Source organism: Melanostigma gelatinosum, assembly GCF_949748355.1.
Source record: "Melanostigma gelatinosum genome assembly, chromosome: 15".
NCBI lineage: Eukaryota > Metazoa > Chordata > Actinopteri > Perciformes > Zoarcidae > Melanostigma > Melanostigma gelatinosum.
The window spans coordinates 11,423,312-11,447,196 of NC_136648.1; the positions used below are offsets into that span (position 1 = coordinate 11,423,312).

The window sequence follows — 23,885 nt, forward strand, 5'->3', positions numbered from 1 at the left end:
TCTGTGTTGACGAACATATCGCTGTCAGTCTTCATGACATAGCCGGCTTGTGGGCAGTGAATTGCCACCCAGTTCATTCCCATCAATGTCTTTGTGGTCAGGTTGTTGTAGGAATCCAGAAAGTCCTGCTGAATGATATCGTGATACCTCCGGCTTTCTGCTTCCAGCATCCTTTGCTGTAAAAGTCCCAGCTCTCCCTCATTTTTCCCCAGCAGAAACAGCCGGATGAATCCCAGAGCAGGAGCCACGCTCTCATTCCCCCATGTCTGCCGTATGGCATTTCTAGCCTCCACCTGCCGAGCCTCAGTGGATATCAGCAACACCAGAAATGGTGCAGGTCTGCTGTCTGCACATTTGTCTGGCTCATTGATGACATAAGGGAAAGGCCCGTGGGTTATAGTCATACGAAGATCTCCCTCTACACTTTTGCTAGTGTTGGCTGCCAGAGTGTTTTCAAAACTTGGGTCTCCTTGAGGAGAGGACACGCCCTCCTTCTCACGGGAGCTGATGTTAGCATCAGACTTGAGATTCTGCTGAGGAACAATGACGAACCTCCACGCTGGATGTGGTGCGCTCACATTCCATTTGGGTGTGGTTGGATGAAGTTCACCACCTCCGTACGCCACAGGATGGCCTCTCCACCATGGCATACCTGTGAGCTTCGGCAGCCACACCTGGTGGACCAGAAAGACCAGAAGACCCAACAGTGAGAGGAGAGAGATAAACTTAGCTGTGTGTGCACAGCAGTGGCGTCGTCTCCACTGCATGGTCTCGGCAGGACTAATTCACTCAGACAGTTGTCCCACTTGCAATGTCAATCGTTAGCTCAGCTTGACCCCTGAAGAAACTTGGCCCCAATTATGATTACTCATCTCCATGTATGTAAATCAGTTGACAATCGCAGACAGTATTGTTGTCCGACAAGCCAGCTGTTAGTTGTGAGTCCTCTCCATTGTTGCATGTCTTTTGATTGCCTGGAAGACAGAAGAAGGCACATATTTGAGCATCAAGATGATACAACATGACGCATTTAAGCTGCTTTATCTGAAAGGTGTTGTCCTATGTGACGAACACAGAGAATTATGACCCGACTGTGTAATTACCGTCAAATCTATGGAGTGATTTATCAAGATTTTGGGTTTTACGGCGCTCAGCTCTCATTCTCACCGCTCTCATCAGGCTGCTGTTTTTTAGTTTTAAACAACTAAACTGAACGCTAGCTGCCCGGCTCCTAACAGACAAAGTTAGCGACCAGTTGGTGAATATAGTAAAGCGTTTAGCACCCAGATATTTTCCTCAGGAGGTGAAGTCCAATACCAGAGCTAAAAGGAGATATTTGGGCTTGCATTCATCAGGCGTAACTGAATTATGTTTCTCTGTAATTGCGTGATGTGTAAATATAAAGCTGTTTGCCAACAAGATTAATGTGTAAACTTTAGAGATCATAAAATATGTACAGATTGATTCTGCTTCCTCAGCGTGGTATACAAATGTTATTGTTGGTTCAGGTTAAGATGATACATTTATCATCCTCTTTAGTTTAAACATCTCCTCTTGTATCAAGATCAGTAAAGAGAGTTAAAGTCAGTGATTATGTTATGAAGGTGGGGTTCTGGAGCATTGCCCTTTCTCCTTAGTTTTCATATGAAATTTGTTTCATGTAGTATAATCGTTTCTTCTAGTATATTTTTTATAGAGCAAATTTAATAGTTTAATTGAACTCAAATATGGACAGAAAATACATTTTCATTCTACTTTGACTCATTCCCGCACAGCCCTCTCTATCATAATGCTAAAACACTATCTGTACGAACGACAAACTTCTTACACGCTCTGAAGCAGGAACACTGATGAACGGTGCAGACATCTTTTAGTGTTCTGTGTTTGCACAGCAGGCTGATGTACGACACAAATAAACTGCAGACTATTCTCGACGTTACTTTCACGTCTTCATGACGACTGATCACTGGACATCATCTTCTGTTTAGCTTATGTTGTTTTCAGGACGAGAATAAACAGAATGTGTTCTGCTGTCTCAACTCAACATTCTGCACTTGAACTGCATCCAGATGATGAATTTTCATAGAAAAACCAACCTGTTCGGCCTGCTGCTAGCATCCTGAAGTAGAGTGTGATCTCTGTTCTTTCCTGGATTACACACGACCCTTTTAAGTACCCCAACAAGACACAGAGTGGTTTGTGAGAGCTTGTATCTCAGAGAACTCGGTTAGCTCTTTAGCATGCATGAACACAAGCTGAAGCATCTGTTTCCCTTAATCTTGGCACACCCTTCACATCCTGTACAATACAGGATGTAATATATATATATATAAACACTGTATGTGTAAACTGGTCTTTGATTTCGCAGCATGACTCATTTTGTCTGCGTTGTGTTGATGTGCATTTGCATTTTAAACTCACCCGTTTTAATCAAAGTACTCGTCTCTTTTTGGCATCCATCATCTGTAAATGTGATGAATTACAATTCTCACATGATGATGGCTCTCTTGGTCACTGCATCCATCGTGCATCCTTAGCCAAATCACAAACCGCTTGGACTGGACGACTTATTTCCTCATTTATTTCCTCTATGACGTCTGAAAATTTTTATTCCTTTTTAGCTCAACCCACATGTGGCTGTTTGTCAGAAAGGCGGGTACATGTTATCCTCTTCCAGGCACTCGTAGCTATCTACCACACGCACCAGTGTGTGTGTGTGTGTGCAGAACATGTGTCAGAGCTCCCGTGTTGCAGTCTCAGTCTTGGCGCATTGTCCCGAGAGGCTTGATGCTAACGGTGCTGCTGCTGCCTCAGAGTAGCGGGTCGGTGGTTGACAGTTAGCTGCAGCCGTGGGTCCTTTCACTGGCCCCGCTTGTCGTATTGTGTATAACAAAGCAGCAGTGGACAGACGAGGATCATCTCTGGATGATGCAGGAGCCTTACATCTCTCCGTTCGTTCAGCATTTCTTCCGTTTCTGTGCTGGTCCTTTTTTTCCTCTCTCTCTTCCTCTTCCATTCACAGGCTCTCGTGTTAACGTCCCTCCCCCCCCATGTGCCCCTCTCTCCTTTTTTTGTTTCCAATTTCCTCTTCTCACCCTCCCCATACAGCCGCCCCTCGCACTCGGCTCTGTGCGGCCGCTGTGTTGTCTGCGATAGGGCTAGAGGGGGTGAAAGCAGCGGGGGAGGAGGAAGATGAAGAGGAGGTAGCGCTGTGAGTTGTGTTCGCTCTGAAAAGGCAGCCCCAGGCTTGGTGGCAGTACGCTCTCCCACCACGTCACGCCGTCTCTGCTGCTGTTGCTGTCTGCTCCGTTAAAGGGGCGGGGGGGGAGGGGGCTGCTGACCTATTTGTACTCACATCCACTTTCCAGAAAGAGGAATAAAGCATTATCTCAATTTGCCGTGCTGTGAAAGTAAAAGGAGACATGTCGACACTTCAAGTTTTGCGAACGGCATAATGTGATTGAAGATGTGACAGCGTTCTTCTCGGACAGTGAAACGTCAAAAGCCTCTTTAGTTGCAGTCTTTAATGTGCTTCCTGCCAGTCTCTCGTGATAGGTGATAGTTGGAAAACAAATAATTACAGCAATGTGTCTGCTGCGCTCATTCAGCCATGGTGGTCTGCCCTGCCATTGTTTCTCTTTCTCAGAGGACGACAAGGGAGGAGGGGTGCTTGTTGTTTTGCATGTCTGCTCATGAGGGTCATGGTCCCTTCAGATGCACTCTGCCCACCTTTTGAAATGTATCATGCTTAAATGTAATCGCTGTATAAGATGACATTTAGACTAAGGTAAAGGGTTACGTTGTGTTTTCCATTTACACTCAAGTTTTAAAGCATCTCTCTCAACAGACGTACTGGTATTTCCTGGGAGCCATGTTCTTTACGCGGCCACTATATGGATAACATTGCAATCTGTATCGTAAAGCTGCGATGTGGAGGAGAGGATCTTTTGGTGCAAGTGTACTTAAACTGGACAGGAAGTACAAGGGCTGCAGATAAGCCGTGTATCTGTAATTGACAGGGATCCTGCAGTGGTGCTGATTGACTCTGCCCTGCAGCTAGTGGGAGGAGAGGAGAGCAGATATGTTTGAATTTCAACAGCCCTCGGAGCCCACTCATAGTATTTTTTTATTATGTTATCGTAAAATGTGCAGACGTTATCCTCTAATCCCCGGCTTTGGCTAAGAGCATTTGCTTTCTCGATGCTCAGTTTTGACGTCTGTTACTTTGAATGGCGGGAATGAACTTTCCTGGCTTCAGTTGACAGGATGGGAATGCTAGCTGCTACTAGTAAAATACTACTACTAATACTACTACCGTACTAGTACTACTACTAGGTTTTTCATATGAATTTCAATTACTGATGGTTGAGATTCTAAATTAATCTTGTAAAATATCCCCACACTGTTCATTATTTGTACGAAGGCACCATGGCTTGAATAATGTATTTCAAGGGACCTGTTGAGTGCGATAACAGGAGCTTCACTCGGGTCTCTTACACGTCTAACAGTTTGGAGCTTCGCATTTTAGATTGTTAAGCAATATCATGACCCAGCTCAGCCACGGTCGCTCGGTGGGACGTCTCCCTGGTGCTAGCCGGCCCTCACCGGGCGCATTTCCGGACACATGTTAACCTGTGAATTGAATCGAGACGACATCATTTGAAAATGTCAACTGGCTGCTTGTCGCTGGTGGTGTCGGCTTGTGGTCTTTTCAAAGAAGTGGTGTTAGAAATGGTTCGCTGGGCTGGACAGCCATGTTGGTCTCAGCTGAGCGACAGCTTTGTGTGTCTTTCCTGTCATGGAGAAAGAGTGAGTCAAATCAACTCGTGCTGAAACAGTCGCCAACAAATCTGGTAACTGATTAATCATGCGGGTAATTTAAGAAGCTAAAATGCTAAACTATTTGTCACAGCTATTAAGTGAAACTTCTCCTATTTCCCCATAATGCAACTTTTTTTCTTATTCTACATTTTTTTAAAGGTCCAAACTCCGTCGATAAATGATTGAATAGTTCTTCCCTACCACAGACATTCACAGACAGTGGTGTGTCCGAGCCTTTAAGGTGTTCAACTTCTACTCCCTCATGTGGCTCAGTCGTGAGTTGTGTTTTTTAGTAGTTGGTTGAAGGCATAGTACATTTATTAATATGACCTTTTGGATGTTTTCCAGGAAGGAGCATCTGCTCGGAAGGCCCAGACTCCTGCGCTGCAGCCTGTCCCTCGTCCAGGTTGGTGCTAAATTCAACATATCGAAGTACATGCATGCATATGTCTGCTTACATTGTAATACAATGGGGTTTTTTAAAGGTTGCACAATCCAAATGTGAAGTGAGAAGAATTTTTGAGGAACTGTGTAGTTGCTCCAAGTCTTAGGAAGACAACTTTGAAGAAAATACGGATGTGTGGCAAGACAGGCTCTCAACTGAATTTTCACCGCCGTTCACTGCAGCAGAGCATCTTTCTTTCAACTCTCGTCCCAAGTTCATCCCAAATTTAAGCTTCATTCTCCCCGAGCCTATTTTTTCCCCCGGCCCTGGAATGACGGGACGTCGTTAAGCTCGACGCCCTGCTGCCAAGTGCGGCTGTGTGATATGGCAAAGAATATATATGTTCTTGTTTATTTTGTTATTCAAATTAGGGCCAATTTTTATCCTTTTATGTTTTGGAAACCCGGTCCTTCTCTGGGCCTCTCAGTGACCCATCAGACCAGCCTTTAAACACGAACCACATGCTTTATGGTGTGATGCCACTAAAGGGTCCGAAGTCCACCAACCACAGTCTCAGGAAATACTGGTGGATGCATAATCTGTACAGTACCGGTAGTTGATTGTGTGGGCAACGGTGGTTTGCGTCTCCCATATCTAGGCCAACGAAGTGGGTTCCACCGTGTTTGTTCAGGCTCGGCCGGTCTAAAGGTGCACCATCAAAAGCTCATTTATCGTTGTTCAAGAAAGAAAAGCAAACATAGAAAAAAACGTTTTTCTGTGACCAGGTTTCATACGATTACTCAATGTTTGGCTTTGACCAAGCAGAGCTTCCGCTTTCGCTCACTCTCAGAGAAAAGTGACAACGAACTTAAGCATAAAGCTTCGAGGTCACAGTCTCTGTGATTTTGGTGAACACAGCATCGAAATATGTGCATGTTTTCTGCATGAAACTGTCTGTGAAAGAGACTTTTGTTTGGAGAGAAGAATCCCATGTCTGTTTCACTCCTTAGCCAATAGAGGCCCAGGATGCTGGAGAAGATGCGAGAGCGCAACAAAGCAGCATCGGACGTGTTTGTAGTAAATGATTAGACTCGTTGACTGAGACATGTTTGTCTTACAGCAGCGAATAGATAATAACAGTCAATAGAGGAGCTCAACTTGAATCAATGTGTCTCCGTGTCTCCATAACAGGAGACACGGACCTGTACCAGTAGAACAGCAAAGCAGGTTCACCGAGGATCATTTGTATCTTTATTCACCTCTCAGTCAAATGTAAGGGAGTCTACAGGTGTGTTTGTGTACATTCACGTTTCACATTTTTCTATTCCCTCCAGTTTCACAAGCCAGACCTCCACCCAATCAGAAGAAAGGCAAGTTGCTTTCACTCAGTGTTCATCATATTAAATACAGTTTCTCGACATTATGTAATGTAACATTCATTTACAAATCTTTGTCTATTTGTTCATGGTTCTGGGTTTCTCTTGTCATATAAATGCCTTTCATTGATTGTCTTTACAACACTACCTGTTTTTAACTCTCTACAGGGTCCCGGACACCCATCGTCATCATCCCCGCTGCCACCACCTCACTCATCACGATGCTCAATGCGAAGGAACTCCTTCAGGACCTGAAGTGAGTCTTCTCTCCTTATTAGAGTTGAATGAGAGATACTTAGGCCTTCAGCATTGCATTACACACACAGAGCTTCAACAAAAAGCTTTGAAAACTCCCATATCGTATCTTTCTTTGTTTCTTCATAACATGAAATAGTCATGACTGAAGAAGCAACAGTCAAAGTTCAAGAAAATAAACATTATTTTTGTAACAATGTCAACACAAAATGAGATGAAGTAGCTTTATAAATCTTGTTTGTACGACACCAGGTTCGTCACGCCAGAAGAGAAGAAGAAGCAGGGCATCCAGCGCGATAATGAAGTTCTGCTTCAGAGGCGCAAAGACCAGGTCCAGCCCGGAGGCACAACGCTGAGTGTCACTGTGCCTTACCGGATCATTGATCAGCCGCTGAAACTGGCTCCACAGGACTGGTGAGCATTTCCATTGCCTGGACCCCCCCCCCCCCCCCCCCCCCTACATATTAGTTTAGTTTCATATTCCTTAGCTTCTAACCTTTCAAATGACATCACATATATGCAGAGTAGCCCTATGGTTGAGGAGCTACTCCTGTCTCTGACAGATGGGGCTAGTGGTTCCTGGTCCCTGGGGAGAGTTCCTGCGGTAGAAAAAGGGGCTCAAAATGTCTCCTCACCACAACAACAACAATGAATGTGTCTTCCTGCAGGGATCGAGTGGTGGCTGTGTTTGTGCAGGGTCCTGCCTGGCAGTTCAAAGGCTGGCCGTGGCTGCTGCCGGATGGATCTCCTGTCGACATTTTTGCCAAAAGTAAGTAACGTGGACAGAAAAGTTCTTTCAAAAGTGTTGCTACACTGAACTATGTAACAAACATGACTAGGCGTCAGCCTGTGGTTGCTTATGTTGACGGAGTGGCTGCAATCTTTAAATGATCTGTAACTTGAGTGATGATTGGTCAGATAGAAAATACAGAGTCTGTACTACCCAGTGTTTGGCTGCCTCAGACAAAGCTCAAATAAACACCTGTTTTTATATTTTCAGGGTTTTTTCCACTTAAGTTTTCTAAATGTGCGTGGATCTGATCAGAATGCAATCACAGTCAAATCTGCAACTATTTTGATAATTGTTTGAGTAGCCGAATCTTTCACACAAAACATGCTCGTCCAGCACCTCCAACTTGAGGATTTTCAGTTTTTCTCTGCTTTATATGATTAGAAACTGAATATGTTTTGGTTTTATATTGTTCAGACAAAACGGTACATTTAAGAACGTCACCTTGAACTAAATATCTAATCGGTTAATTGTGAAAATAAGTTTGAAATCAACAGCTACAACCTTCACAGGCCGGATTTCAGAGTTCTGTGTATGAATGAAATCTAGCTGCATTATCTGCTGTTATGAGTAGAAGTCAACAAACTTGCAATCTGTGATTTCTTGCCCTGTAATCGACTAAAAAAAACATAATTTCATATAAATCTTTAACGCATGAAATTGTGAAAGTAGAATGTTGTGCGTCCAGCTAGCAAAAGATAAGCAGCGCACTATTTATTTGAGGTAAATGCCGACAGCACACGGTTTATACGTGACACTGAATATGACTCGTTTATTTCTGCCCTCAAACCAGATGTATCCGTCCATATAAATGTGTGCATGCATGTTTCCCCTCCAGTCCGAGCCTTTCATTTGAAGTACGATGAGGCGAAGATAGACCCCAACGTGCAGAAGTGGGATGTGACCGTCCTGGAGCTGAGCCGTCACAGGCGTCATCTGGACCGACCCGTCTTCCTGCGCTTTTGGGAAACCCTGGACAGGTCTGTCTTTATTACTGTTGGCATGTTTACGTCCACCCATCTGTTTCTTTCACTCCTTTGCTGCTCCATCTTATCATTCAGCCGTTTGAAATGATGTTCATTAAGATGATGGCATTGCACAAACTCACCAATCTTCCCTCGTCTTTCTCACTTTTCAGATACATGGTGAAACACAAATCTCACCTCAGGTTCTGAGCCCAGATCAGAGCGTCAAATCTCTCAGAAAATCCTACAAACAAATTATTCGATCCCCCTCCGACCCCCCTCGGCCCACCTCTTGCCGACGTAGCCCCTTTCATTGCAGGTGCCATCCCATATTCCAACATGATCCCCACTTCTACAGGAGAAGGAGGAACACGTAATCCAGTGGACTTCCTCCAACACGTCCTGGAGGACTCCGAATGCAATGCGCTGGATATGTTGCTCTGGACATTGGAGAGGGGATTGAGGGGATGTTTGTGTTTTTGTTGTAAATGTTTTCTAATGTTTTCATGTAGTACCAAAAAATACCAAAATATGTTTTATATTAAAAAGGCAATATACTGTGGAAACAATTTAAATGCGGTGTTAAGCAACAGAATGGGGTCGAAGGGAGAGGAGGGTTTCATTGTTGTCAATGGTGAAGAGAAAAGGCTTTTGAATTAACTCAGAACTGTTGAGATTGAAAGAAATGTGAAAGCGGCCACTGAGACTCCCTTTCCACTTTTGTTTTCTTTCGGGTGTTCGTGGTCTGAATGTACATATATGATATGATGGAACCTGCCGGATCCAACGCTCCTTGAGCAGAGACAAGGATGCAGGTAAGTGATTGTCGATACTGGCTCTGGCTCAGTGAGATGAGCTCACTCAAAGCAGTCCGGTCAGATCCTGGCTCAGTTTTGTTTTTTTTTGTTTTTTTGACGAATGAGCACATCTCTTGGTCATGCAATGACCGTGTTAAAGTCTTCTTTTTCTTCTTTGTTGGTGTTGTGCTAGAGGAGAAAAACGATGGAAAGTATTGCTTTAAGTCGTCATATTAAATTGACAAATAAAGCTTCCAGAGAAACAAATGCACTGCCTATTGGAGATGATTAGTGTTCATTGTATTCATAGTTTTATTTGGTAGTAAAAGAATGAATGTATGTAAAGGCGACCTGCAGGAGAAGAGTCCCTTCCTAAGGAGACAGGAAATGAGGCTGGATTACCGGCGGGCAGCTATGCCTGCCCCCGAAATAATCCCATTGTTTTCGTATCACTTGCTTTCTGTAGGTCTGTTAGGTAAATCCACACCACTATAGAGCAACATCAGCTGGCTCCCTAAAATATTACGTAATATTGTGAAACTGTCAATGTAGTTCTAAGGCCTCTAGTGTTCAAATTATGCAGTTTGCTGAAATAAATCAAGAATAAGTGATGTTTTGGCCACTCGGGGGCAGCTGAAGCAAGCTGTAAACTCAACATTTACATCTCACCTTTAAACTACTATTGTCAACTTGTTAGTAAACAACAGTTGCTTTCTGAATAATGAACATGAGTTGATATCGATCTTACTTGCAGTTTGACCTTTTAGAGCCAATTTTCACCAGCCATGCTCACTAAGCAGGACGGCACGTTGTTCCCATCGTGGCCCCCGGGGGACGAGGACCAACTGGTGGCCTTCCCTTCATCTGCTGCTTCCACGTCAGCTGGTGGCCCCACACTGGCATCGCATAGCTGGAGGTATCAACACACTCCCGGAAGACTGTTTTAACTGTTTTAATGTCAGTTGGCAAAATCCTGACTGGGTATAGCCTGGCTACAGGCTTGAGTATTAAAGCTGCAGTTCTGCATGCATTATTCTCCAGCTGTGGTGACAGATGAAGTGTGTAGGGGAGGTTGCCCGAATGCAGAGTAATGAGTGCTCATCAGCACTGCTAGGCCACACAGTAGGTGATTAAGCAGCTGCTTCCAAGGCTGGAAACCTCAAATACAAGTCATATGGCGCCAATTTGCTCAAATTAACAGGAACATAATACAATGAAAGATGTTTCTCATAATTCATGTTTTATTTTTAAACCAGACACATTAATTTAATTGTCATCGAGGCCTTTTTTCCCCCACACGGGTCCAAAACAGTGTCTTTCTTTTATCTCGGCCTCTCAACTCTATTTCACTTCACTGGACGGTGTGAGAAGGAAATGTACTACGAAGGTGTAGTGTGGCAACTGGCATCAATGGGCTCGGGCGAGATTGGTTTGACAGAAAGTGTAGAGACATCAACACAGACAAATAACTTAAAATATTACTGTAATATATATAATTTGATGTTCTCATTAAATGCTCCTTTCTGAAACCATCTTTGGTTACAGTGAGACATTCAGACTCTTGGCATCTTTAAAAGGGCTTCACTGGTTCACTAAATGCGTTGTGTTAATACCAGATATCTACACTAAATATATGAATGTCCTGTACACACATTACCTTTGAGAAGTCCGTGGTCAGATGTCTGGGAGGACTCATTTATATATATCTTTTTTATATATTTTCTTTCCGATAGTACAAAGTCTTTTCAAAAGCCGATAAGCTGGAATATTAACAGGTGTGATTCATAAGCAAGGCTATTCACAATAGAAAAACATTTAGAGCCCACATGCAAGCACTGTTATGGTTAAATAATGATCTCGGGTTTTCTGAACTGGAAAAGCTCAAAATCAAAAGGATTTGAGGGGAAATGGTTACACCAGTATTTTCCCCTGGCATGTAACACTGTAGGGACATCGACTAAATGTGAGTTTTAATCATTTGATTGTTATTCTTTTCAGGCAAAAACTATTTAAAATGTAAGTTACACATTTGGTGTCAAACTTTTAATATTTTTGTCTCTGTTAAAATAGTAATTATTGAAGAAAAACCGACACAATAGGTGACCTTAAAACCTTTTAGAGGCAATATAGTGCTAGAAACATAGATGTTTAGAAATACACACTTTGTTTTGCCTTTTGACATTTTCTTGACAAAAATCATACCTACTCTGTGTATTGCACTTCAGTTATTTTTTAGTGTATATTTCACTTTTTTTAACAGTGTGAATAATTTTAAAAAGCAGCCTGTTTCAGGTTTGTAAAAACAAATGTGTTTCATGACCTACAAACACGTATGATCATTTGTGAGTAATTTTGTGCACAAATGCATTGTTCAACCCACAAATAAATACAAACCAATTACAACGAATGTAAAACAATTTTACCTTTTACGTACATTCCAGCTTGTAACAATACATTCTTATTTATTCAAGTGTTTCCTCAGACATTGCATGTCCTTGTCTCCCCTCGGAAAGGCTCGAGAGTAGCTGACGTCACGCTGCTCTGACATGTTCAGTGTGATTTCGACAGGACGAAGAGATCCAGCAGATCGTATGTTCACATCATCATCATCATCATCAATATCAATAGAAGTTATGTTAATACATAATATTGATGATGGTTCCTCATCTGTTTTTGTTTAATAATCCAACGTTGTTTTTTTGACAGAACTTAACCTTTGTTACTGCAGAGCTTCGGCCTGACCTTTTTTTTTTTTTTTGGTATTTCATAACACTGAACTCTGATCACAGCCGTCCGGGAAATCATTTTGAAATCTGGACTCTAAACAAATCAATCACTCTTGTGGGTGCAAATCTGTGCAAACAAACATGAAAGAAACACGGCCGAATGCTGCAACATTTACTGGAATGTTTTATAACACATACAATATTAGAGCCTCAGGGCACCGTGCGGTGAATACATAACCGTACGGCTTCATCCTTGGTCAGGATGTTAACTTTCTAATCAGATTAAGGTGTTCACAATATGGAGATGATATCATGATCATTATGGCTGCTAATAATACTTTATTATGATTACGATGAACTCATAACAATGAGGTTCTGTCTTATACATATTACTTGTCCTTGTTTATGTCATAACTCTGACTTACTATCACATTATGATGAGAAACTTCCTCACCATATTAATATTAGTCATAGTATGAGAAACATGAAAAAAGACGAATAGACGATATTGATTTTATTTTAATCGTTTAAGAACAGGGCAAAGTGTTGTTCTGTACTTCATATCTCACACGTATCTCTGATTTCAATATGCAGTAAGTGTTTGTAATGTACATGCTTGCTGCGTTTTATCAATGTGTTGATTTAAGAGCAACAGCGTGATGTCAGAGACTTTTTTTGTGAAATACTCGCAACAATTATTAACTGGTTTCCATTTCAACTGGGCTCTTCGCTCTGCTTGGTCGTGCAGTACTTTCATTCCAAACAAAATGTGCGTCAGATATCTTGGATTTGTTCTTCTGGCTTGTTTTCCAGGATTGCTTCACGGTAAGAACATTAAATAATATCACCTGTCAGTTGATTTATTTATCTTTTTAAGCGTTTCACTGCAGCGCTCTCTTACTTATCACTGTTTCAGCACAAATTGCAACTCAGCCTTGTTCAGCTCCCACACTGAATGGTGGTTATTTGGTCCCTGAAAAAGACACATATAATCATGAAGCAAAGCTCACTTATGCCTGCGATAACGGACGTAAACCAGCAGTGGAGGGCTGGTGGGCGACAAGCACATGTCTAAATGGCACATGGTCTCCAGAAACACAATGTATCGGTAAGTGTTGAGATGCAGAAAGCCTTTTGACTTGTTTTTCAGCATAAACTGTCTGTCAGCTTCAATATTTTATGGGGTTTTTTTCAACACTGCTTGGCAACTTTATTATATTCATACAATGTATAAATACTTCAAAAATAATGAAGTCCTCTATCAGTAGCTTTAAGACACTGTCGAGCATAAACTATGTTTTAAATTTCTGAATGTTCAATATTTATATCCAAGAATTAAAAATGACTGAAAATTCAGATTTTTCATTCAGATTCAAGGCAGTGGAGCATTCCCTTTAATCACGTATTTTAAGATATTTGTTGCTGTAATTAATCAAAAGTAAAAGATGTTAAAGACAGCCACCGTGGTAACATGTTTGTTTCTTTTATCCCAGATGAAAAAGCCTGCTTTGCACCAGATATACCCAACGCACAATACACAGAGAAGAGTGGTTGGTATAATGATGGACACAAAATCAGGATAACATGTAATGAAGGATATGACCCCAAAGGCCATGATGTCACAACCACATGTATCAATGGGAAATGGTCCTCTGTGCCGGTCTGTGAGAGTAAGTCTGTCACATGTTTTACACCAGCAAGCTGTAAAACCAACACAATCAATTCTTACGTTTGAATTCCCACCAGCTCCACTAATCCAAGTAATCACTCATCCTTTAACTCTTCTTTTTTTCCCCCAGAAAATATCCATGCTTGTGGAGAGCCCCCTCAAATCCCCCATGCCGTCATCATTCTTCAGCGATACCAGGACGTCTTTGCTGCAGATACAACAGTGCAGTATGAATGTGAAGATGGATTTACTGTAGAGGGAGGAGACGCCAAGAAATATGTCTATTGCATCACTGGAAACTGGACTGAAGGCCCAGTGTGCAGTAAGTGGGCAATAAGCTGAGACATGAAGTGCTAAAAAGACTTTTTCTTGACTGCAAAATCGATAATCATCCGATCTCTAAGCAGGCCTTCTCCCCATGCTGAAATAATGTGCACAGGAATGTAGTAAGACTGATATTCAATATCTAACGAATTTGGAGGGGGGGGGTCATAAATAATATATTTTTCTTGATAAAATACAGTAATTATGTCCTCTTTACCCCCAAAAATCTATGATGTAGTCTTGGATACGCCACTCCCAAATTACGAGGCAATGTTTTTATGTTCACTCCACATGAAAACAGGAAGAAATCTAAATACTCAATGTTCAATACACTTGAACAAACGGGAAAATGAAGAATACATGTCTGTGTCTTGGTAACATTTCAAATAATGATTTGAATCGTTCTGCAGGTGAATTTAAGAATTTGCGGTTTGTCCATGTTATCAAATATCTCTCTGCAGTATACCGTTTGTATAGTAATAATGTTTTTCCACTCAGACAAAGGTAGTGAACCGGGTGCTGGACTGGGTGGCTCTGCAGAGGTGGGAACAGGTGGGAGACAAACTACATCTGCTGGCAGTGGGACACAACCTGAAGGTGAAGGGAGGTTATTGACAAAGTAGATATGAATGAGTAATCCATCTATCTATTCTCACTATATATACTATAATATATATATATATATATATATATATATATATATATATATATATATATATATATATATATATATATACATACTCTGAATCAGAAAGAAAAGGATGCTAAAGAACATCCCAGAGTGATAATAACTGGTGTGTCTTACCTTTTATCAGGAACATCCACCGCCTCTGGCTCCAATGAGAGAGACGGTAGACCATTATACACAAAGGGTAAATCATTTGGATTCATTGCTCTTTTTAAATCACATTTATCAAACTTGGTTTTTGTATTCACTTGATGTAACTTTTGCAAACCTTGCTGACCAATTTATGTAATAAAACTTAAATGTAAAGCTACTGACCATTCAAAAGAACTCTATCTGGCTTGAGCAACAACTCTAATTGGTATGTAACTATTAGTGTTTGTTGGTGGGAAGCCAGTCAGCGATCATGTCTTCATCACTGCACTGATGTTTGGTTGGGGTGCAGCTGGTGACGTCATGGAGTGACAAACACCACGGTGCAGGGGAACTACACAGGAAAAAACAAGAATTAAGTCAATTACAAAAGCTAGCCGGCAAGGTTGTAGTTAAACAAAATGAAATCATTCATTCATTCAAATAAATCATTGTATTACGTTGTGCTGTTGTGATCAGTGTTTCATTAACGATGTTAAATAACCTCTTTATTCACTTTCAGTCGAACACTGTGGAGCATACCCAAATGTTCCAAACGGGGATGTTGTGCAGCAGAATGATGAGTTTTTGAAATACCAATGCAACGCCTTTTACGCACAAGTCGGATCAGACATCGTGAAGTGTTACAACAATGGCAGCTGGTCACAACTACCCATCTGCCAAAGTATAAACAAGTCAATACCAACATTTGCTGTTCACCAAGTCTATCAACCATACATCCCAAAGAATTACAGTTTTAAGTTTTTTTCTGTTCATTTTTTGTAGCAGCGTTCTGTAGCCTGGATCCTGCTGATCCGGTGTGGACTGATTTAAGACTGTCTGGAGTTGAATACATAAAGGAAGGAGAGGAGAAGTACATTCGATGTATTTGGCGGTCTTACTTCAGCCTTGTTAGTTGCGTCAATGGAAAAACGTTTTATACCCAGTGTAAGTATATAAGTATGCTCTTTACAGTTTCATTTACCACAATGCTCTTAATTTCAGCAGTTTATTTGCCAGATAACATACAGCATTTGAATATTAACTACATCTAAATCACTTATTTCCAAGAAGAATAAAAAAGTGTTTGCCTCTGTAGCTAAAGCCTTATTCCTGTTATTCTTCTGTGCCATAGAGTCGATGTGTCCTTGAGCAAGATACTTAACCCCAAAATTGCTCCCGTAGCTGTGCCTACGGTGTAGAAATGTGATATCTGAATTGTAAGTCGCTTTGGATAAAAGCGTCTGCTAAATGACTGTAATGTAATAGAGCTCAATTGTTGTCCAAAGTCTATTGAAAACACGTCAGTGAGCCACACTCTTGCATTGGGGAACATGTTCCTTTATTAGATTGAACATGGGCACTGTAGTTTATGTTGAGTCAATCCAACAAACGCCATCCTGGGAATGAAAATACTCACAAGCACACCTGATGAAGTTATTATAGCTTCAACGAGAAAGATCTTTCACTCTGAAATAATACCCTGTTTCCTGAAGGAGTGGCCAGGTCTGACATGACAGGAGAGTTAGAAAACAAGTGAATGAACAGACTGGGAGAGGAAAATGCAAGAATGTCTTTAGTGAATCAGACTTCAATAACAAAGTTTCTCTGAGTAACTACTGAAATATTCACTGCTGTTTTGTATTTTTAGGTTCATTGTGATGACCGTTATTATGTAAGTGTTTTGTGTGTTTAATATTGGAGCACTCTATATTAACATGTATTACACCTCGCGGTTTTGCGTGAATTTATTAACTTGTTTCATTATTTCTTATTGTCTGTGTTGTAACCAGGGACGTTGCCTGTAAAGCACAGCAGAGGAATCACTGCTGGGCCGACTACCTTCCATGAAATAGTCTCCACCAGAAAACAACCGCACTCAGAAACATGTCATCAGTCACATTAGTATTTGACTTTTTTATTTTTTACCTTTAACATTCTCTTGTATCTTTATGATTGTAACTCTTAATGCACTAACAACTAGACCTATACTTTGCATACAAACTAAGTTACTTTGGTCTACAGTAGTCTGAATAAAATGTTCACGATAGAAATCTTAACAGAGTTCTTTGCATTGTTTACTTGACCCATTGGATATATATCAGTGCGTTTTAGCTCTTCTTGTTTTGAAATATGCGGACACATGGACCGACAGACCACGACGTCCATTGTCTGTTTCAATGCTTCATGATGGTTGCATAACTAAATACATTTTAAAAACAGAAAACACAACAATTCAAAAACATGTATAGCTTGTCTGCCATATATCTTTGAAATGCTACAGGTAGATCTGTGGCTGCCTAAACAACAATGATTCAGAAGCACAATTCATGATTGTTCATTGACAGAATCATAAGTTTACCGATTCGATTTACTCATGACCTGCTGATAAGGAAACACATATATGGATAGATAAACAAGATAAACAAGAGGAGTCTACAGCCATGTCTCTGACATTAGCAGTAACACACAGAGGGCTTTGAGCTACATGCTAACATCAGCATGCTAACATATTCACAATGGCATCACAAACACAATGATGAAATGCTAAACAGGTATAATGTTTACCAAGTTCAGCATCTTAGTTTAGCATATTAGCATGCTAACATGTGAAATAGCACATATTAGCATGCTAACATGTGTTAAATAGCACATATTAGCATGCTAACATGTGTTAAATAGCACATATTAGCATGCTAACATGTGTTAAATAGCACATGTTAGCATGCTAACATGTGTTAAACAGCACATGTTAGCATGCTTACATGTGCTAAATAACACTTGGCACAGAGTAAATAAAGTTGAATTCTCATAAAATTAGGACTGATTGTAACATGATAAATGTTCTTGTTATCTCAAGATAATATTAAGTTTTGTCAGAACAATAAGAGAGTTTTCTGTCTCAATCTAAACCCAACAGGAGCAGATGGAGGTAACGCACTCATACTACATGAGATTATTCAATCTACATGTGAAGTGTATACAAAATGTAATAAACCTTCAAAGATTTCACCAAAGCAAAGTATTTGCTGGTCTGATCTGGACTCGGCTCTCAGCTCTGTGCTCCCAGGCTGGATGGTTTCTTTTCTCCAAAGCAAGAGACTTATTCTGATGAAACACGGCTGACCCATACCTGCAATGATGGACGCAAACTACAGTGAAGGGTTGGTGGGCAACAAGCACATGTCTAAATGGTAAAGGGTCTCATATATCACAATGTATAGGTTGGTTCTTTTTATTTTATTTTTACCCCATGGTTGTACAGTCGCTGTGGGTCGGTCCACTCCTTTGAAATATATTCAACAACTCTTGGATGCGTTTCCATGAAACTTGGTACAGACATTCATGTCCCCCTGTTGATGAATTGTCATAACTTTTGTGATCCCCTGACTTCTCATTTGCTACCATCATTTAATTTGTCCAATAATTTGGTTTATAACCAGCTACCTGACAAAACGAATGATATTGAGATAATAACTAATGAGATTGTGGATCCAGGCCCTTAAAAGAGCGGCTTCGGTTCCCGGTGGTCCTTAAAGCAGCGAGAGTTTGTGCAGCGCCCACTTCCTGTCTGGTGATGCTTCTGTTTGTTAACAGCTACCTAGGTAATGAGTAAGCTAGAGGTGTGTGTGATTCAAACCAATGATGGCTAAACTAAATAATATTGATTTGGTTTTGTAGGTCAGAGTCTAACGAACTGCCACTGTCAATAATCTCTCTCGCTGTCTCCGATCTATCATTGAGATGAAGCTGCCAAGTTCAGCGGCACCAGTGCCAATCCATCGGCAGTGAAGAGACGCCTCTATTGACTCGCTATGAATTATAACATTGAATTACATGAATTATAACAATTGTTGAACGTCTTAAGACATTCAACAATTGTTGTAATACATTTAAGCTCATATAGAGTTATATAATTAAATTAGTGCTGGGCAACGATTAAAATATTTAATCGCGATTAATCGCATTGTTATGGCAAAGTTCAATCATGAATTGAAAAGTAGTGTATTGCGCACTTTTATTTTAAAAGTACTGCTATATTAACAAAAATGCAATAAAATTTGGTTCACGAGATGCAGGTAGCATGTTTTATACTTAATGTGAATATAATTCATACTTTGTTGGCATCTTATTCTGAAAACCGGATGTTCGTCTGAAGAAACCGGATGTAGTCTCAAGTTAATGTTTCCGCTAACTTTCAAAGTCCTTCGCTCGCTCCCGATCTGTGCCGTTTAAATGCGTTTACCGTGAATTTCAGCATATAGGTGCACTAACATATAAGTGTCTGCTGAGTTGACCACGGAGATCTGAGTGTCTGCTGACTTTACCGCAGCGATGTCCAGTAGTCTCCAGGGAGAGCAACAGCTGGTGCAGCTTCTCTCTTTATTTCTGCCCCCCCCCAGAAGCGGAAGTCGCCTTTTCTCTACGGAAACCCTGAAGGGACATCATATCTCCAATACAAAACGATAAACATGAGACAGTCTGTTACAATAATAATAAATTAAAAATACATACCTGTTTTTTTTTGATTTTTTGTTGTTGTTTTTTAATTATTATTATTATTATTTTTTTACCATCTCAAAAGGCTCAAGGACATACACACAAACGTTCACACACACACACGCACACACACACACACACACACACACACACACACACACACACACACACACACACACACACACACACACGTACATACACAACTGACTAGGATGTTTGCTGGCTTTTATCCCACTGTTCTTGTCATCCTCTTGTTATGTCAATGTATTGTCTCTTGTCTTTCAATAAAAAAAATAAAATAATAATAATAATAATATATTTTAAAAATGATTAACGCGCGATAAAATAATTGTCAGCGTTAATTACTGAATGTGTTAAAGCGAAATGAACGCGTTAACTTGCCCAGCACTAAATTAAATCTATAAGCTCATTTCCAGAAGTCTTGCTGAAGCCAGATTATGAAAGAGAAGATGCAGATGCCTTTGGATTCGAGTCAAACTGATTGAAAACACATTTTGAATATGCCGCCAAAGTGTGTGTTTGATTTCATAAAACATTTTTGGCTTTATATTTTGAACCATAAAGTGTGATTGTCTTTTCACCAAACACATAAATATGTTGGCTATTTGACAGACAGGCCCAATAAAACACTACTTAAAGAGTGTATATCCAAATTGAATATGTAGTGATTGTCCTCTAGTTGTAGTAGTAAAGTGGAGAATTTGTTTAGATGTTTTTATGTTTTAATTTGCATTCTTAAAAAAAAAGACGAGTAAAAAAATCCACTGATCTTCTAATCTTCTTATCTTTGATTCAATTAAAGTAAAATTCAAAAACAATATTTCAAGAGGATTTTACTTCAGAACAATTACATTTGATATGCTGCTCCGTCGCAGGTGAAAGAAGAGACTTCTAATCTCATTAGATAATATAAGGAAATAAAACATTTCTTTGTATTATCTCAGCAATGATTTGGAGTTGTTATGAATATCTGTGCCAAATTAGCTTTTCTTACTTTGACATGTAAAAATGTCTTCCATGAAAAATGTCTAATGTTGGGACTGAATGACACGATGCAGAGCACATGAGGATCCAGCAGACGGTCATCAGAGTCAAGGCTGGAACTCAAAGACAAACTGTTCATGGTCAGCAACAAGTGACTAAAACCTTACATGGAAAGTGATGTGCGTGTGTTTGCTTTATTCAGTTTTTTTAAGTTTGTTAAGTTGCTGTGTTTTGTAATTTCATGATACTGACCTGTGATCACAGAACCTCTGCGTTATCTATCGGAATCTGGACTGTAAACACACTCATAGCTTTTTTTAAAACATTGTCTGACAAAACAAATGAATCTTTCTGCGTGAAACAAATGAACAACGGTAAAATAACAGGAGCAGTGTTTTGTAGAATATGATCAACCCTCCTCTCAGATATGTCCATTATGTACAACTGATTAAAAACAAAGAGAGCAAATGAAGCAACAGTACATGACATTGATCTGTTTATTCCGACATTTTTAAGGAACCTCATTTGAGCAAGACACTTTAGCGAAATGTGACTGATCTGACTTGAGTACACAAAGCCTGTTTTTACTTTTGTGTGTACAGCACGGGGACAGTAACTCAGCGTAATGTTGACTGTTTCTTAACTTTTTTTGGGAAATGCCCTCAACAATTATTAACTGGTCCGTATCTAAACTGGGCTCTTTGCTCTGCTTGGTCTTGGTGATTTAATTCCTGACAAAATGTGTGTGAGAGGACATCTTGGATTTGTTCTCCTGCTTTGGTTTCAGGGAGTGCTGCATGGTAAGAACATTCAATTCTGTCACTTAAACTCATCTTAATTTGGTAAATGTTTAATGTGCGCTTTTGTTTGTCGTTGTATTTTAGTGCAAACGTCAGGTCAGCCTTGTTCAGCTCCCACACTGAATGGTGGTTATTTGCTCCCTGAAAAAGACACATATAATCATGAAGCAAAGCTCACTTATGCCTGCGATAACGGACGTAAACCAGCAGTGGAGGGCTGGTGGGCGACAAGCACATGTCTAAATGGCACATGGTCTCCAGCACCACAATGTATCGGTAAGTGTTGAGATGCAGAAAGCCTTTTGACTTGTTTTTCAGCATAAACTGTCTGTCAGCTTCAATATTTTATGGGTTTTTTTCAACACTGCTTGGCAACTTTATTATATTCATACAATGTATAAATACTTCAAAATAATGAAGTCCTCTATCAGTAGCTTTAAGACACTGTCGAGCATCAACTATGTTTTACATTTCTGAATGTTCAATATTTATATCCAAGAATTAAAAATTACTGAAAATTCAGATTTTTCAATCAGATTCAAGGCAGTGGAGCATTCCCTTTAATCACGTATTTTAAGATATTTGTTGCTGTAATAAATCAAAAGTAAAAGATGTTAAAGACAGCCACCGTGGTAACATGTTTGTTTCTTTTATCCCAGATGAAAAAGCCTGCTTTGCACCAGATATACCCAACGCACAATACACAGAGAAGAGTGGTTGGTATAATGATGAATACAAAATCAGGATCAAATGTAATGAAGGATATGACCCCAAAGGCCATAATGTCACAACCAAATGTATCAATGGGAAATGGTCCTCTGTGCCGGTCTGTGAGAGTAAGTCTGTCACATGTTTTACACCAGCAAGCTGTAAAACCAATACAATCAATTCTTACGTTTGAATTCCCACCAGCTCCACTAATCACTCATCCTTTAACTCTTCTTTTTTTCCCCCAGAAAATATCCATGCTTGTGGAGAGCCCCCTCAAATCCCCCATGCCGTCATCATTCTTCAGCGATACCAGGACGTCTTTGCTGCAGATACAGGAGTGCAGTATGAATGTGAAGATGGATTTACTGTAGAGGGAGGAGACGCCAAGAAATATGTCTATTGCATCACTGGAAACTGGACTGAAGGCCCAGTGTGCAGTAAGTGGGGTAACACTTTGTAATAAACAGAATGAATAAATGGTGAATATATAGTTTATTAAACTTAATCATTATTATTCGTTATTAAACTGTTTTAAAACAATGAAATTAACTGTTTACTTGTAACAGTTTTCGTCCTGATTGCCTTTGTTCACACATTGCTGTATTTTTTTGCGCATTACCAAAAAAAAGAAGAAAATTTACGAAACATCTCCAAATGATTGCTAGTGTTGTGTCTGCTGTATGCGTAAATAGGCAAACTGTTAATAGGTGATATGTCAGTGTGGAGACGATACACCACTGAACCTTTTTTCAATCACCTCTTCTACTGGGTTCATAATATCAATGCACATTCATCAGCTCTACGTCTTCGTCCTCTCTTGTTGGACTGAGGGCAGACTGGACGCTACAGTCACTCACTATCGCTTCGAGAGGAACTAGTGGTGTTACAAGACGGGTTAGCTGCTCATTTCAGTAGATATCTCTGCAACACAACACATGACGTCTTTTTATTTGTATGGCACATTTCAACAACAAGGTAATTCAAAGTGCTTCACATAAAACCATCAAAAGCATCCAAACACAAGGCAAAAGAAAAGGAGATTTAAAAACAATGAAGAACATTCATTGAAACATTAAAAACAGTCATTAAAACACTAAATTGCAGTGTAAGAAATACAATACAGTAGTAAAATGCACACTACATCACCTGGCAGTGGGACACAACCTGCAGGTGGAAGTAGTTTGTTGTATTTTCATATGAATTGGTGATATGTATGCACTACTGTATTTTAGGCAGTGGACCGGGTACTGGACATGGTGGTTCTGGAGGACATGACACATCTGCTGGTGGTGGGACACAGCCTGACTGGCGAGGTAGGTTTTCATTTGTATGAGATATGAATAAAGAACACAAATGTAAAGGATAATTCAAATTTCTCTTGCGAGTACAACCTTACTGTACTCAGTGTTGGGCTCTAAAAATCATGATGTGTGATGAAATTTCAAAAATAAGTTTGCTTTGACAGCTTAAAATATATTTGTTTCCAGAAACCTCCATTAACTTTCATTATTTTTTATTTCAGTCAACAATTGTGGAAAACACCCCGTAGTTCCTAATGGCGATTTTGTGGAAAAGGGGGAAATGTTTGTGCGCTACCAATGCGGTAGTTTTTACAAACTAGTGGGTCTAGACACAGTGGAGTGTTACAGCAATGGCATGTGGTCAAAAGAACCCACCTGCAAAGGTAAAAAAAATTAAAATAAATCCCCTCTAAAGGTCTGTCACAGAAGTTGACTGGACTGAAAAAGTTAACCATTTTTTGTTGTTTCTTTTCTGCAGCCACCTTCTGTTCAGTGGACACTCATCGCTATTATGCATTTATAAATAATGGAGTTAAATTCATAAGAGATGGTGAGACGGTGAAATTGGAATGTGTGAAAGAGTCTCATCAGTTTAACGATCACTATGCTGTGGGCCGGTGCGGAAATGGAAACATTTCCTTTT

The 23,885-nt window shown here is 40.2% G+C and overlaps 2 protein-coding genes across 3 annotated transcripts in view; one reads left to right on the forward strand and one right to left on the reverse strand.

Annotated features, from left to right (window-relative positions):
- LOC306788861 (beta-1,3-galactosyltransferase 2-like) overlaps window positions 1-2,513 on the reverse strand; it is a 3,292-nt gene extending 779 nt beyond the window's left edge. Inside the window, exons 1-2 of the mRNA XM_079284536.1 lie at window positions 2,422-2,513; window positions 1-974 (exon numbers count right to left, since the gene is read on the reverse strand). The exon at window positions 1-974 is cut by the window's left edge and continues 779 nt beyond it. Coding sequence (XP_079140662.1) covers window positions 1-767 — 767 coding nt within the window. The 5' untranslated portion in view covers window positions 768-974; window positions 2,422-2,513. The remainder of the gene's footprint in view (window positions 975-2,421) is intronic.
- cdc73 (cell division cycle 73, Paf1/RNA polymerase II complex component, homolog) overlaps window positions 1-9,633 on the forward strand; it is a 34,254-nt gene extending 24,621 nt beyond the window's left edge. For both annotated transcript variants that reach the window (XM_079284668.1, XM_079284667.1), the window contains exons 11-17: window positions 5,170-5,227; window positions 6,541-6,576; window positions 6,751-6,838; window positions 7,090-7,251; window positions 7,506-7,606; window positions 8,466-8,607; window positions 8,766-9,633. In XM_079284668.1, coding sequence (XP_079140794.1) covers window positions 5,170-5,227; window positions 6,541-6,576; window positions 6,751-6,838; window positions 7,090-7,251; window positions 7,506-7,606; window positions 8,466-8,607; window positions 8,766-8,802 — 624 coding nt within the window. In that variant the 3' untranslated portion in view covers window positions 8,803-9,633. The remainder of the gene's footprint in view (window positions 1-5,169; window positions 5,228-6,540; window positions 6,577-6,750; window positions 6,839-7,089; window positions 7,252-7,505; window positions 7,607-8,465; window positions 8,608-8,765) is intronic.
- Window positions 9,634-23,885: the final 14,252 nt, after the last annotated feature.